The sequence below is a fragment of the Engraulis encrasicolus genome, chromosome 23, assembly GCF_034702125.1.
Source record: "Engraulis encrasicolus isolate BLACKSEA-1 chromosome 23, IST_EnEncr_1.0, whole genome shotgun sequence".
NCBI classification, from domain to species: domain Eukaryota; kingdom Metazoa; phylum Chordata; class Actinopteri; order Clupeiformes; family Engraulidae; genus Engraulis; species Engraulis encrasicolus.
Genome location: NC_085879.1, coordinates 240,599 through 253,376, shown reverse-complemented (window position 1 = coordinate 253,376; position 12,778 = coordinate 240,599). Strand labels below are relative to the sequence as shown.

The following is a 12,778-nucleotide window of genomic DNA, read 5'->3' as shown; positions in this document are numbered from 1 at the left end:
TGCCTGACCTGTGAAGGTCGACGCACATCTGCCTTACTTGTATGCTGTGTTCCTTTGTCTTTCCCATGTTTAAGAGTGGAAGAGAAAATGGCCTCGGTGTCACGTCATGTTTATACCCCAGGGAAACAGGAAGTGATGAATTACTAATTAAATGTTCCTACATACTCTGGTAAACTTTGTAAACTACTGTAAAAATGACAGAAATGCTTCAATTATATTTATTTCCTGGGAATTGTTAAGGGTGCCAATAATTGTGGAAGAGGTGATTTAATGAAAAAGAATTATTTTTTAGTCAGGGATTTTTTTTTATTTTCCTACAATTCATTTGAGTTGAAGGCTACATTTTCCTAAATTTTTCAGTGTGACAGTATTCTTCTGCAATAAACACTGAATTTATTTGAAGGCTTTTAACACATCTCAACCAGGGGTGCCAATAATTATGGAGGGCACTGTAGGTCATCTTCTAAGGTTCACACTATTGACATTCATCCTTTTCATTGTCAAACGCTGACCGACATGTGACTCGGACTTGACTTGGACTCGAATCTTTTTGGACTCGGTCTTGTCACGGACTCGAACCTCTTTGGACTCGGACTTGTCTCGGACTTGACTAGTACTGGTCTTGGACTTGTCTTGGACTCTACAAAGGTGGACTTGACTACAGCCCTGATTACATGTAACAAGTAGGGCTGTAATGATACACTCAACTCATGATTCTGTTTGTATCACGGTTCAATACACCCCACGATTTTTTAAATGAATCTTTATGATGATTGTTTACCGGTAGAATAGGTTACAAGAGGTTACTAATTATGTAAAAAAAAAGTTAAACGCTTGGAAGCACCATCACATCATATCATGGTTGATTTCTGGACTGAAGCATAACATAACTTTGAAAGGGTGTATGAAGATGCTGCCTTCTTGCATCATGATACAGTATCGTGACTATGCATCACAATTTCTTGATTCGAAACAATATCATTACAGCCCTAGTAACATCCTGCGCTATAGTTTGACACTGTAAGTTTAAATCCCCCCCCAATTCATGGGTTTTTTGAGCTGGAAGGCCAACGTATATAAAAAGAAAAAATTGAATGATTGGAATAGTTAAAAAACTGGGCCATGAATCTACAATCCATGACAGTTTAACATTATTGATGGAATTATGGAAATAAATAAACTTTTTCATGCTATTCTAATAAAAAGGCCTGGAGCTGTAGTAGGTGTGTCTGTGTGAGTGAGGGAGAGTGCGCATGACAAAGTCATAGACAGAAACAGAAAAAAAAAGAGAGAGAGAGAGAGAGAGAGAGAGAGAGAGAGAGAGAGAGAGAGAGAGAGAGAGAGAGATGGAGATAGAGAGAGACAGAGACAGAGACAGATAAGGTGATAATAAGTAATTAGTGGCTGTGTAAGTAAACAGGTGTCATGACACTCCTAGTCATTATATTAGTATATATTACACATAGTAAACAAAAATGCAGTGTTGATTTAGCCCTTAGAAAGTACGCCAGGTTCAAATCGAGGCTCTAAGTGTCAACTCTCCAAGTGTTCAATTAGCAATGCAAAATCTACTGCGTGTACATGGCAGCACATTAGCCGACACTTTTGCATTAGTCTACTGAGACGCCATGCACAGCATCGTACTGCAGACAGTGTTGGGTGTGGGTACAGTACCTGTGTGGATGGCCCAGTTCCTGAAGAGAGGGGCATCTTTCTCCACGTCCCAGCCGTGGCGCGCCGCATGCATCCAGGGAATCTGGAATATCCGCTTCTCCTGCATCCGCACCACAACAGTAGAGAGGGTAAACAAGGATAGGGGTGGAATGGATAGGACAGGAGAGGAGATGATGAAGATATGAAAGGAGAGAAGGAGAGAGAGAGAGAGAGAGAGAGAGAGAGAGAGAGAGAGAGAGAGAGAGAGAGAGAGAGAGAGAGAGAGAGAGAGAAAAGAGATGAGAGGAGAAAAGAGAGGAGAAGACAGGACGTAGGGAGACAAGGGGAGAGAGAGCAAGGAGACAAAAATGGGGGTGTTAGAATGAAAAGATAAGGCCCTACCGTGGCTGATATGGTAGGGCACACGTTTACCACTCGACCGACCCGGGTTCGATTCCCGGTCCGGGTCCTTTGCCGGTCCTTCCCCATCTCTCTCTCCCAGCTCGCTTCCTGTCTCTCCTTCACTGTCCTGTCTCACAAAAACCAATAAAGGCTGAAAAGCCCCCCAAAAATACTAAAAAAAAACCATTAAAAAAATTAAAAGGTAAAAGCTTTGGCCACATGGCTACCTGCCCCTCTCACCCACATCTACACACCAGTCTACTGGGTCCCACAGGCCTGTGAGGAAACACTTTCCATAGCTAGTCCTCACTAAGCACAATGAGGCTGCTGTTTGAATCACTGTACATCTTCCATCGAAGGTGTCAAACACAATTAAGTGAGGAAATGGGCCTTGTGCACCCTTCAATCAAGCTGCACTACCATACTGATGCAGGATGTAAACATGGAGTGATAATCACATTAAACCTTTGATCATTGACAATGCATCAAACACCAATGGCCATTTGGGGGTGGTCACTCACTTTGTTAACCCATTTCAGGCCGGGGATCTTGGAGGAGTCTATCTGTTCTTCAAGCCATGGTCGCATCCGCATTCTTTCCACTGGCATGTTGGTCTGTGAGGAATGAGGAGACAGTATACTGTATGAGAGAGAGAGAGAGAGAGAGAGAGAGAGAGAGAGAGAGAGAGAGAGAGAGAGAGAGAGAGAGAGAGAGAGAGAGAGAGAGAGAGAGAGAGATCTGCTTTATGTCTTCTGCAGACAGCTTCTCCAACAGTGCATACTTCTATGGTCCATTAGTAGATCCCAGATAAAGGGAAACTAGCACCAATTGCACTTCTCTAAAAAGCAGAGGGAATAAGCAGCGCGTAGGCTATTGTCATGCCGCGAATGCGCAAAACACATTTTGTCATTTTAAATAATGGTAAACAGTTGGAATATGTCAACTTCAATTTGCGGCCTACAGTGGCAGTAGGCCTAAGCTACTGTTATCGCAAAGGTTTTATGCAGACTTAAGACATTAGTAGTCAGAGCGCACTTGATCCAGCCAGAATTGCAGGCAGCAACGTCAAACGACAAGTTTTGGCACAATGTGCGCGCGGACACCAAGGAACTCGAGCGGTTTACATATACTATAATGTACGGTCAATGTTACAGCATAGTTGCTTTTGCAGCACTTCATTGCGAAGAGTTTATTTAATTAAGTGTAGAGACAGATCCCGAAGCATTTTCTCAGTTTGACATTAGACTGCTATGAGCAATTTAAGGCGCGTAACGCGACTATTAATACGCACACGAAGTGGCACTGACAGACAACCCTGAAGGAAAGCGACAACGGCAGTCGCTCAACAAGCATAGGCTACAATCTGACACAACAATTCAGTGCGAAAGAACGCTTCGTTAACATCAGAGTCATCAGTAATACACGATAATAACACTACCAAAACCATGGTTCCTTAGCCCCGATGGCACTGGTACAACCCCACAAGTCATGCTGCTGTTGACGAGCTCAGTATGCGACCAAAAAGTTCACGAGTAAGGTAGCCTGAGGTATCAAGTCAATTCAAAAGTGAAAATAACAAATCCCGACGGCTATCCCATCAAAACATTCCCTTACTTTCGTTTGCGCTGACTGGTGCTGCACATTGGTTCTAACATTTCAAAATGAGCTCCAAATAAATACATGCGGAAATGTCGTTAGTTACCTTATTGAAATAACACTGTCTTTAAAGAAGGCACCCGTTAGATCTGGTCAGCTTGCAGTTTTCAGTAAATATTCTGGATCTCGATAACAAAACGAAAACTTAAGAGTCTATTTCTGCTGCCCAGATCGAAAGCAAAACAAGTAAAGGAAACTGGTCTGTGTGTGGAAATCCCCTCCCGAAAATGTTTGTTTGACGTCTGCAGACCTAGAGGGCGTTGAGAGTATCGCGGAAGTCTGTCCATGGGCTTCACTGTAATGCGAAACTCAATTTTCATTTTCGCTTCCTTGTTTCTCAGCGGTCGCCTTAAAGGCAGAGACAACCACTAACAAGATAAAATGTATTTTCGTTATAATGCAGAATAGTATGGGAAAACCCTTAACTTTCACCGCATTGGACTGATGAGTGGTGAGATCTGACATTTGCATCATGCATTAGGATAGGCCTACATAGGCTGTAGTCTAATAGCCTACTGTATAGTCTAGTGTAGACAGATCCAGTAGGCTACATGGCATGCCCTTTATTTACAGTTAATTTACTGTTCATTAAATGCCACGATATGTGACCATGACCTTAACCACAAACTACAAAAGTCAAACAAAATAATTCATACCATACAGAAAAAAAACACACACAAGTAGCCTATGCTGTAGGCCTATGCTGAAATTAGGAGAGATGAGTCCATGGTCAAATGGGACACTGGATCAGGCTTGAGAGTAGAGCATGGGTACACTGTGATAGGAGTGCAAATATTCACAGGGATGCAGTAAATGTATAGCAACAATGCTTCAGCTGCATCTCGTTCCCCAACTTAACCATGACAAGGTCCCCATATAAATATTCCGAATATGCCCCCCCCTTACATGGATCGTGCTATAGGCCTACTATTTTTTTTCCCGTGCACCTCCTTTCACAACCCTCTGGAATATAAAATAATGATAATAGTGTAACCTAATGTTCAGAGATGGAAAAGATTGTTCTAATGCTGTTCCAACTTATTTTTGGTTTATTTTGTTTTATGTTGGTTATTCAGTGTATTCAATAATTTATTTTGTGCAATTTTTTTTTCCGGCCAACCTGCCTCTGCCCCCACTCTGAAAACCATTGCTATAGTCTAAGTCACATCACAACAGTAAAACAACTGACCTTAACCATAAACTACATAATCAGATCAGGCTTGAGAGGAGAGCATGGGTACACTGTGATATACGCAGGGATGCGGTGGATGTATAGCAACACCAAAATGTTTCAGCTGCAACTACATAGCCGAAGGGTTCCCAAACATGACCTGGATCATGCCATACTATTTCTTTTTCCCGTGCCCTTCCTTTCACAACCCACTGGGATATATAAAATAACGATAATAATGTTATGTTCAGAGATGCAATGGATTATTATAATGCTGCTGTTCTTAACTAATGTGAATATTGTTCAACTTATCTTCAGTTTAGTTTATGATATTGAATAATCTATTTTGTTGTGCTATATTTTCCCTGCAAACCTGCCACAGCCCCCCTAGCACCTCCTAGCGGCACCCACTTGCTACAGCTTTTTAAGTAGTGTACATTACAACAGTAACACAACTAGACAATTATTTATCAAATTTAATCTGAAACAAACAACTATGCATCAAAGAAACACATTTTATTTCGGTGGAAAACCCTGCACATTTAAAACAGTGTTGCATTTCTTGATAGTTAAAATACAGTAGTGAAAGTACAAAAAAAAATTAGGTATCCATTTGTGCTCAACAGCAAGACAAAAAGACACAATCATAAATAGTGGCATCATCTCCCCCTCTCGGCTTGTCTCTCTCTTGCAGCACCCTGTATTCAGCATTATCTAACCCACCACACACGCTAAAGCCTCACCCACCCATTCAAGTCACGTCCCTTTTTTGTGTTATATTGCTCATTCATAAATACAGCATAGCAACTATGCCCCCAAGCTGAAATTGATCCAGCACTATTACCACAAAATAAAAACAGAGCTTTAAAAACTCCATTCCTGATTTAGGATATTTTTTTCATGTGATTCACATTATCATATTCTTTTTAAGGGTTGATAGACTTACTCTAGTCAAATGAAATTACTGATGTTAAAATCCCTTTCCCTAACATAAAAAAATTCAAATAATTATTAAGAATTTGGTCATTAAATCTCACAACTGCAGAGGCACTGGCAGCAAGAGAAGTACAGTTGGCTTATTCCTGCAGCATATTTGTAAACATTTAAAACAAACTTTAAGTGGTCCCATGCATGTTATGGCCTGTGTCCAATTCCCTCCGCAAATGGCCGAATCGCTGTTTTTTTATCGCTAGGGGAAGTACAGCTCTTTGGTCAGCATGGTCACAATGCAAGGAATCTGCTTCTTGGCATTATATCCTGGGAGGTTGGAGCAAGACTCAAACTCCAGCGCCACCTTGTGGTTAACGCGCGTCATGATCTGCATAATCTCCAACTGCCTGCCGAACTGCAGCATCTTGTCACACAGCGACTGAATGAACCAGGAGCCGTTGGCGGTGTTCCTCCAGGAGTAATACCCTGGTAATAAGAAAGGAAATGAAAATGACTAAATGGGTTGGGAGGGACTGACATAATGAAATCCTACCATTGGCAACAAATACATTTGCATTTGCCTTTTTAACAACACATGGAACATGAAGAAGCTAAAAGGGATAATTCATTGCACATAAGTAATAAACACTGGTGCCATCAAAACCAATTCCACTCCACCCTTTGTTTCAAACTGTGACCTTGACCAAATTGTGCCCAACTTTAACAAGGTCATCTAAGGGGAACTACCTATCTCTCTCTTAACTGTTGAGCCTCAGTTGTAAAGTCAGTTCAAAAAAGTATCTGCAAAATGAATTTTTAAAAGAGAAGTTGTTTAATTCATCTGTGTGGCACTCAATGCAAGACTGCAGCTGCAGGCCTCTCAATGCTTGGCTGATACAATTTCTGCTAAGTTTGTGTTGAAAAAAAGGTTGCAACATTTCAACCCCAAGGACACCAAAGCGGGCTGTTGGCTGTGGCTCATACTGTATGTTCAGAGTTGCAATGAATGATGTAGTAACACATAGTTGCACACAGCCAAGCAGTGTTGAAACTTCAGTCAAGTGAGAAGTGCTGAAAGTGTAGAGGAGGGGTGGGGAAGCCTTTGTCATTCGAAATGCCATTTCAACGTTTTATTAAGTCCTCCAAGGGCCGTACTATGAACACAAATCAGCAGTTTAGGCCTATATTGAAGGAGGTCAACTTTACAACAGACCTCACCTCCCCTGAAAATATAACTGAATTGCATTAAAAAAGTTCTAAGGTTACTTAAAAAACATGTCCTATTTCATGTGTAACTGTATAACATTAAAATGCTATCGGAAGCGGATGACGCGGCCTCACCGGGCCATAGGTTCCCAGCCCATGCTGTAGATACGTTCACTAGTAAGTGGTTAGGGAGTCAGGCCTGCAAGTCGATTAACCTGACTTGCCAGATGAATGGATTCCGCCTGGCTCCATGAACATTCATCTGGAGCTACACCATATGCGTAGGTCTGCGAAGGATTGGTTTTATCAAAACAATCCTTGCACATGATAGGGGAAACTAGTGGTTTGACATTTTTAATGAGGTGCTACTGACTAGTCACAGATTCGAAAATATGGTTGAAATGACAGAATCAATGTCAAGGAGTGAGTCCATGCGAGCAGCCTGTTGCCTGAAACAACTGCCGCGTTTCACTTACTTTTCCCTTCTACACCAAGTTTAAACATTCACTAATTCACATCTCTGAAAATCCAGCAATCATGCACAGCGTCCACTCTTTACTGAAAAGACTCAACTACATCATAACAACATTGCTATGACATTACATAGAGCCTTAAGTGATAGATTAAGACTCAGTCATAAGTTTGTGGGTAAATATGAATATATGCTGCAGTTGGTTAAAGGCTGTGCTGCAAAGATGTTGCTCCCTCCCAGCCTTCAAGAAATACAGTGTGCATAGCAAAAAAAAGTGTAGCTAAATATACCTGGTGCAGTGGAGTAAGCGTAGAGGAAGTCGGCCTCCACGGGTATCCTTTCTGTAGAGCTTTCCTCCTCTGGCATGCTGTCTGTCTCAATGCCACTGTCCAGGTCTGTGCCTCGGCAGGCCTACCAACCGCACAAAAACAATGATGCTCAGAAAGCCACAATTCTTATATACACAACTCCTACATACTATGTGGCCACATACTATGTGTGACATTAAAAGCATTCAACTATTGCAGGTGCACACACAAAACTGAAATCCACATGCATACCAAGCTTTACACACGGACGTTGCGGACACAGACAGACAGACAGACAGACAGACACACACACACACAAGAAGCTGAATGAGTGGTTAAGTAACCACTGGAGGACGTTGGACCACACAATGCTAAGTAAGTCAGTGGGAAACACTGTGTACTGTACTGTCCTACAAACCGAACAGGTGCAGGCTAAGTCGTTTTTATTGACGTGTGGCAGGCTGGTTACTTTATTCTTTGCAAATCAATTATTTTACTTCACCTCATCTATTCATATATGTAAGAAAAGAAATAACATTTTGCTTTGTAGGCCAGTGTATTGTACTGTACTGTACTGTACCTGAATGAAGAAGAGCTTGGGCTTGCCGACGAGCGACTTGCAGCGGTCTCCCCTGAAGAGGCCGGTGAGTTCGCTGAGCTTGACGGATCGGTCAGTGCCGTAGAACACCCCCTCATCCCCATGGCTCAGCAGCACGCACACGAATGACGCACACTTGCTGTGGTCCTCCTTCGCAACTGTCAGGGTCAGGCCATGATGATCAAGTGTCAGATCGCAACTGTCTGAAATGTGCCTTTGTTTGTTTCAAAACCTGCACTATGTGTTGGTTCATATTCACGGGTCAACAAGCACAATCAGAGACGGCAACCTGGCCTCAAGTAGCACATAAACACATGTCATGTTGCATTTTAATGAAGATAGATTTCATAGATTGTTTCAAGTATTCCCCACAAAAACCTAAAAACCAAATTACCAGTCCATCGAGTTATCAAGAAATCAAGACTGGGTCACTGCAATACCTAGCCAAATCCAACCAACACTGGCCACCAAGCAAAACCAAAGCCAAACTCCCTTCATCAAGAAATTCCCTGCTTGAAGAATGATCTGAGTAACCTGTTATTGTGAGACAGAGGTCCTCCCCGAGATCAAACACTGGTTGCAACTAAGGGTACAAACATCAGCCTGACAACCATCTAAAATGTACAGGAAGTCGGGTTTTGATCAAGCTTGACTTGTCAGAAAAGAACTAAAATAGCCCAGCTGCTGAGCAATATTACCAATCAGTGGAAGAGGTTGAACATTATTAGTTCACTGACAGCAAAACAGTTAAATTTCTCATGACGACTTTTCTGGAAGTTGTCATTTAGATATGGTGGTGTGTATAGAGTACAACGACTACCAATAAGCATTCAGAATGAGGCAACATGAAAAGGAACTGCTAAGGTTCCATGAGTGAAACCAATTGCAACACATCTGCCAAACTAGACTGAATGGAAAAACGCATGTTGCAGCAAAATCTAATGCACCCTTTCACTTTATAGCAGTGCACTTTCACTATTCATATCGAAACAAAATGATCCACGTATCAAGCTGTGGTTCCTAGTCCTCATATGATTACAAGCCTTAAGTCAACAAAACCAATTCAACTGCTGGAAAACACCATGGTGACTTCAAAGAGCCTGGTCAACAAAAATGGAGATGATAACGTTCACATCTAATACCCCTCATCTCAACTTTGCTCCAACTAATTGTGATGATGATTTGCGTAATATCTTAATAGCCCTTTGTTTCATCTAAAACTAAGTGAATACCATGGAACCTTTAGATATCAATTAGATTTAAAGCTCACAAACACAATGGCCAGCACTGCAACTGCAACATTACAGTCCAACAATGCAATGTAACAACATTGAAGTGAAGTGAAAGCCCATTGGGAAACTCCAACTCCCATTGTCATTGTGACACAGCACACTGCACACAACGAAATTGCATTTATGCCTCACCCGTGCAAGCCATTGGCACTTTCACTCAAATTTGTTTGCATTTCACTTACTAATCACTTTTCTGCACAGTACAGACAAATGATTCATTTCATTACAATGTTATGAGACATATTATTGTAAAGACGGAACTTACCTTTCTGTAATAACGCTGTGATGTCCCTTACTGTGAGGTCATTGTGGACTTTGGCTTTGTAGCCGAGTTGTGAGAAGACCTTGAACACATTGCCTGCATCCACATCAGTCCCATTACGTATATTCATGCCTGGAAAGGGACAGAGACAACATGCTTCAAGTCAAAACTTGCAAAATACCAAAAGACAGGTAGTGTTCACTCAACTGCCTCTCCTTCCCCTTGTAGGTGTTCCTCTGAGAATGCAGTTTCAGTTTATTTTTTACATAAGTTGTGATAGGCCACCCTCATCTGTTTAGAATGTGCAGGATTCAGTAAAATAAAAAATGGTATAAAAAGAAGACAATCCGCACACTTCAGGTCTATTTTTGTGCAAAGAAGCTTTACTTGACTTGCAAGCTTTCAGTCCTCCTTAGACCTTCACCAGGTAGAGTCCGCCTGATGAAGGTCTAAGGACTGAAAGCTTGCAAGTCAAGTTTATTTTTACATGCCGTGGACATTGTACTGTATGTGAACCAGGCTTTATATTTAGGTCCCAAAGCTAACACAGCATAACACATGCATATCATATAACTGAATATTACTTATACTTACGCTGTATAATTAGATTAATACTGGCAAATGTGTAATACTGGCAAATGTGACCAGACTAAAGTGTAGCGTACTGGCCACTGAGGTCCTTTTTACAATGTCAATGTCCAAGTTTCGGCCAAACAGACATTCCTCAGGGCGCAAGCACACATGCGCGCCGCACGCACACACACACTTTTAAAAAAGTAGTTGTGGTTGGCCTTGATCGAAATGGCCGAACTGACCCAAAGCTGATGGGTGTTTCATGGGCTGAGTGAGGAGAACTCTCTCACCTGTACTTCTGTCAAAGTTCTTGTTATTGATGATGACACAGTGGCCTAAAGATGGGTAGTTCATGCTGTATCGGTAGGCATCCGCTGGTGGCTTGGCATCCACCTGGGACACCCCTGTGGAGCCTGAGGCTGAGGGCCCATCCGAGCTACAGGGTGGAATAGGGAGAGAATACAATCAAGTTAAGCAGGGGGATAATTGTAAACAGAGGACACCATGACCGCCAAATATGGGCATGTCTCGTTCATATCAGCCAGGCCTGAGTTTTCTACTCTGGATGCCCTGAGGCATAAAAAAACACTTTCGTTTCGGTAAGGAAACAGCTGAATTTCCACATTAGGCCTATGTGAGGGTGAAACCAAACCGTGCTTCATTAGCATTAAGTGCTACAACACACAGTAGGACTATATAACACACACAGAGATGACTCAGCACCACACCAGGACTCAGAGTCATGGAGCAAACCTGACTGAATTTAGGTCATGTATATTCAGGTTCAGGAAATGCAAGGGATTTGGGGAAACCACGCTCGTATTTTGCCCAAACATGTTCAATCCACGTAGGTCGTTCATTATCACAGCTTGAACAGCGACAACGAGGTGATAAGTTGCAAGACTCTAATAGGCTAAGTTTATAGATTTCTAGTGGACTCAATCTTCAGTGGAGTTAGCCTGTTCACGCTACCATACTTGTAGAGCAGGGTTTCCCAAACTGTTCAATAGAGCGTAGGTAGAAAAAAAACTCCAATCAATTGATTTTCGGTTTCGCTCCAGTCAAAAGTTACCTGGCACCTGTGAGTGCCTGTGCCCAGGGAGCTCACCTACCCTTTCAGAGTTGGCTTTGCATCCACACTGTCACCGTCCATCACGTCCGACGAATCTACCAATGAGCAATATTGACAACAGGTTCAGAATAGAGACCTCCTTGGAATAGAGACATGTCAGAAAATCACATGTGATACCGCACTTCAATTTTATTGTCGAGGGGGAAAGGGCTGGCAAACAGCATGGCAAGAAATTAAACTCTAATAAAACAAAACATCGAGTTTCCCCACACTAGCAGAACCCCTATATAATTTACAAACTGCTGGCTGAACTTTTAGCTATAGTAGTACCTCTAGGAAAACTTTCACATTGTGGTGGTGGTAGCAAACCGCATACATGACACTGCGCTATCGGTTGCAAATATGAACAATCGATAGTAGAACAAATTTCGCACGCTCGCTCAGTGCTTAACCCAACATTCTATGCCCTGGCCAAATAAGTTACGTTTTCTTACTGGGCGCGGTCAACGGCACAATAGAAACTCCGTACCTTAATTTCTTTAATGGGGTTATCCGTCCTGTCCTTCTGACTGGGAATAGGAAGTTGCACCAAGTGGATTAGATAGACAGAGTAAACGTAGGTATGTCCCAAGAAAGACTGGGCACGCCCATTATGTGACGTAGCGCAGGCCAGTAGAGGCTGTCGGCACCTTACCTGTCGCTTCTGCCTTATCTGTCGCTCTTGTCACCTGATTGGCTGAAATGAACGATCCATGTTTTAGAGGCTGTCCGGGTTATCGCCTGTTCATAAACAATCGTATTTTAAGTTTTCCTGGCAGACTGTTCGTTTTTATTTAAAATCAAAGCACCGTGAAGCAGAACATTAACATTGAAATCGCGTCGCATTCATCCATCTTGATGTACTGAAATGAATTTCGACACAGGCTTGTTATACCCCCTGATTTACTATGTTTACTGCTAAGCTAATGTATCACGTCGTGTAACACACGACTACCGGTACATTAAGTTTATATTGGCCGCGAAATATTTTACATCTGTAAGTTAATACAGTGTACTATTTTACATCTATAACCTATCTATAGCCTACTATTTCCACGATCTGCTTACCTTGATCCCCACAGATACCACGCAAAACGCTAAAATACGAGGGAATGCACTCATTGATATTGCTACTATGACAGAC

The 12,778-nt window shown here is 42.1% G+C and overlaps 2 protein-coding genes across 7 annotated transcripts in view; both read right to left on the bottom strand.

Moving 5' to 3' along the window:
• The window catches only part of irf2b (interferon regulatory factor 2b), a 29,798-nt gene extending 25,722 nt beyond the window's left edge, over positions 1 to 4,076 (bottom strand). Inside the window, exons 1-3 of one of the 6 annotated variants that reach the window (XM_063190243.1) lie at positions 3,758 to 4,076; positions 2,577 to 2,694; positions 1,675 to 1,774 (exon numbers count right to left, since the gene is read on the bottom strand). In XM_063190243.1, the coding sequence (XP_063046313.1) occupies positions 1,675 to 1,774; positions 2,577 to 2,663 (187 nt within the window). In that variant the 5' untranslated portion in view covers positions 2,664 to 2,694; positions 3,758 to 4,076. Of the gene's footprint in view, positions 1 to 1,674; positions 1,775 to 2,055; positions 2,211 to 2,576; positions 2,695 to 3,493; positions 3,730 to 3,757 lie in introns of those variants that run through there. The other 5 variants (XM_063190244.1, XM_063190247.1, XM_063190242.1 and 2 more) reach the window with 5 other exon arrangements.
• A 1,305-nt stretch (positions 4,077 to 5,381) lies between these two features.
• On the bottom strand, positions 5,382 to 12,201 carry casp3b (caspase 3, apoptosis-related cysteine peptidase b). Its single transcript, XM_063190631.1, has 7 exons — positions 12,125 to 12,201; positions 11,636 to 11,690; positions 10,814 to 10,959; positions 9,954 to 10,082; positions 8,379 to 8,554; positions 7,781 to 7,901; positions 5,382 to 6,298 (listed from the first exon to the last, which is right to left on the bottom strand). Exons 2-7 carry the CDS (start codon positions 11,674 to 11,676, stop codon positions 6,072 to 6,074), a joined length of 840 nt encoding a protein of 279 aa, XP_063046701.1. The 5' UTR covers positions 11,677 to 11,690; positions 12,125 to 12,201; the 3' UTR covers positions 5,382 to 6,071.
• Positions 12,202 to 12,778: the final 577 nt, after the last annotated feature.

Excerpts from the sequence above, each read along its gene's own strand:
- casp3b (XM_063190631.1), bottom strand. The coding sequence starts at position 11,676 with ATGGACGGTGACAGTGTGGATGCAAAGCCAACTCTGAAAGG. Across the intron at positions 10,960-11,635 it reads GCAAAGCCAACTCTGAAAGG|CTCGGATGGGCCCTCAGCCT; the intron begins GTAGGTGAGCTC and ends TCCACCCTGTAG. Across the intron at positions 10,083-10,813 it reads GAACTTTGACAGAAGTACAG|GCATGAATATACGTAATGGG; the intron begins GTGAGAGAGTTC and ends GTCCCTTTCCAG.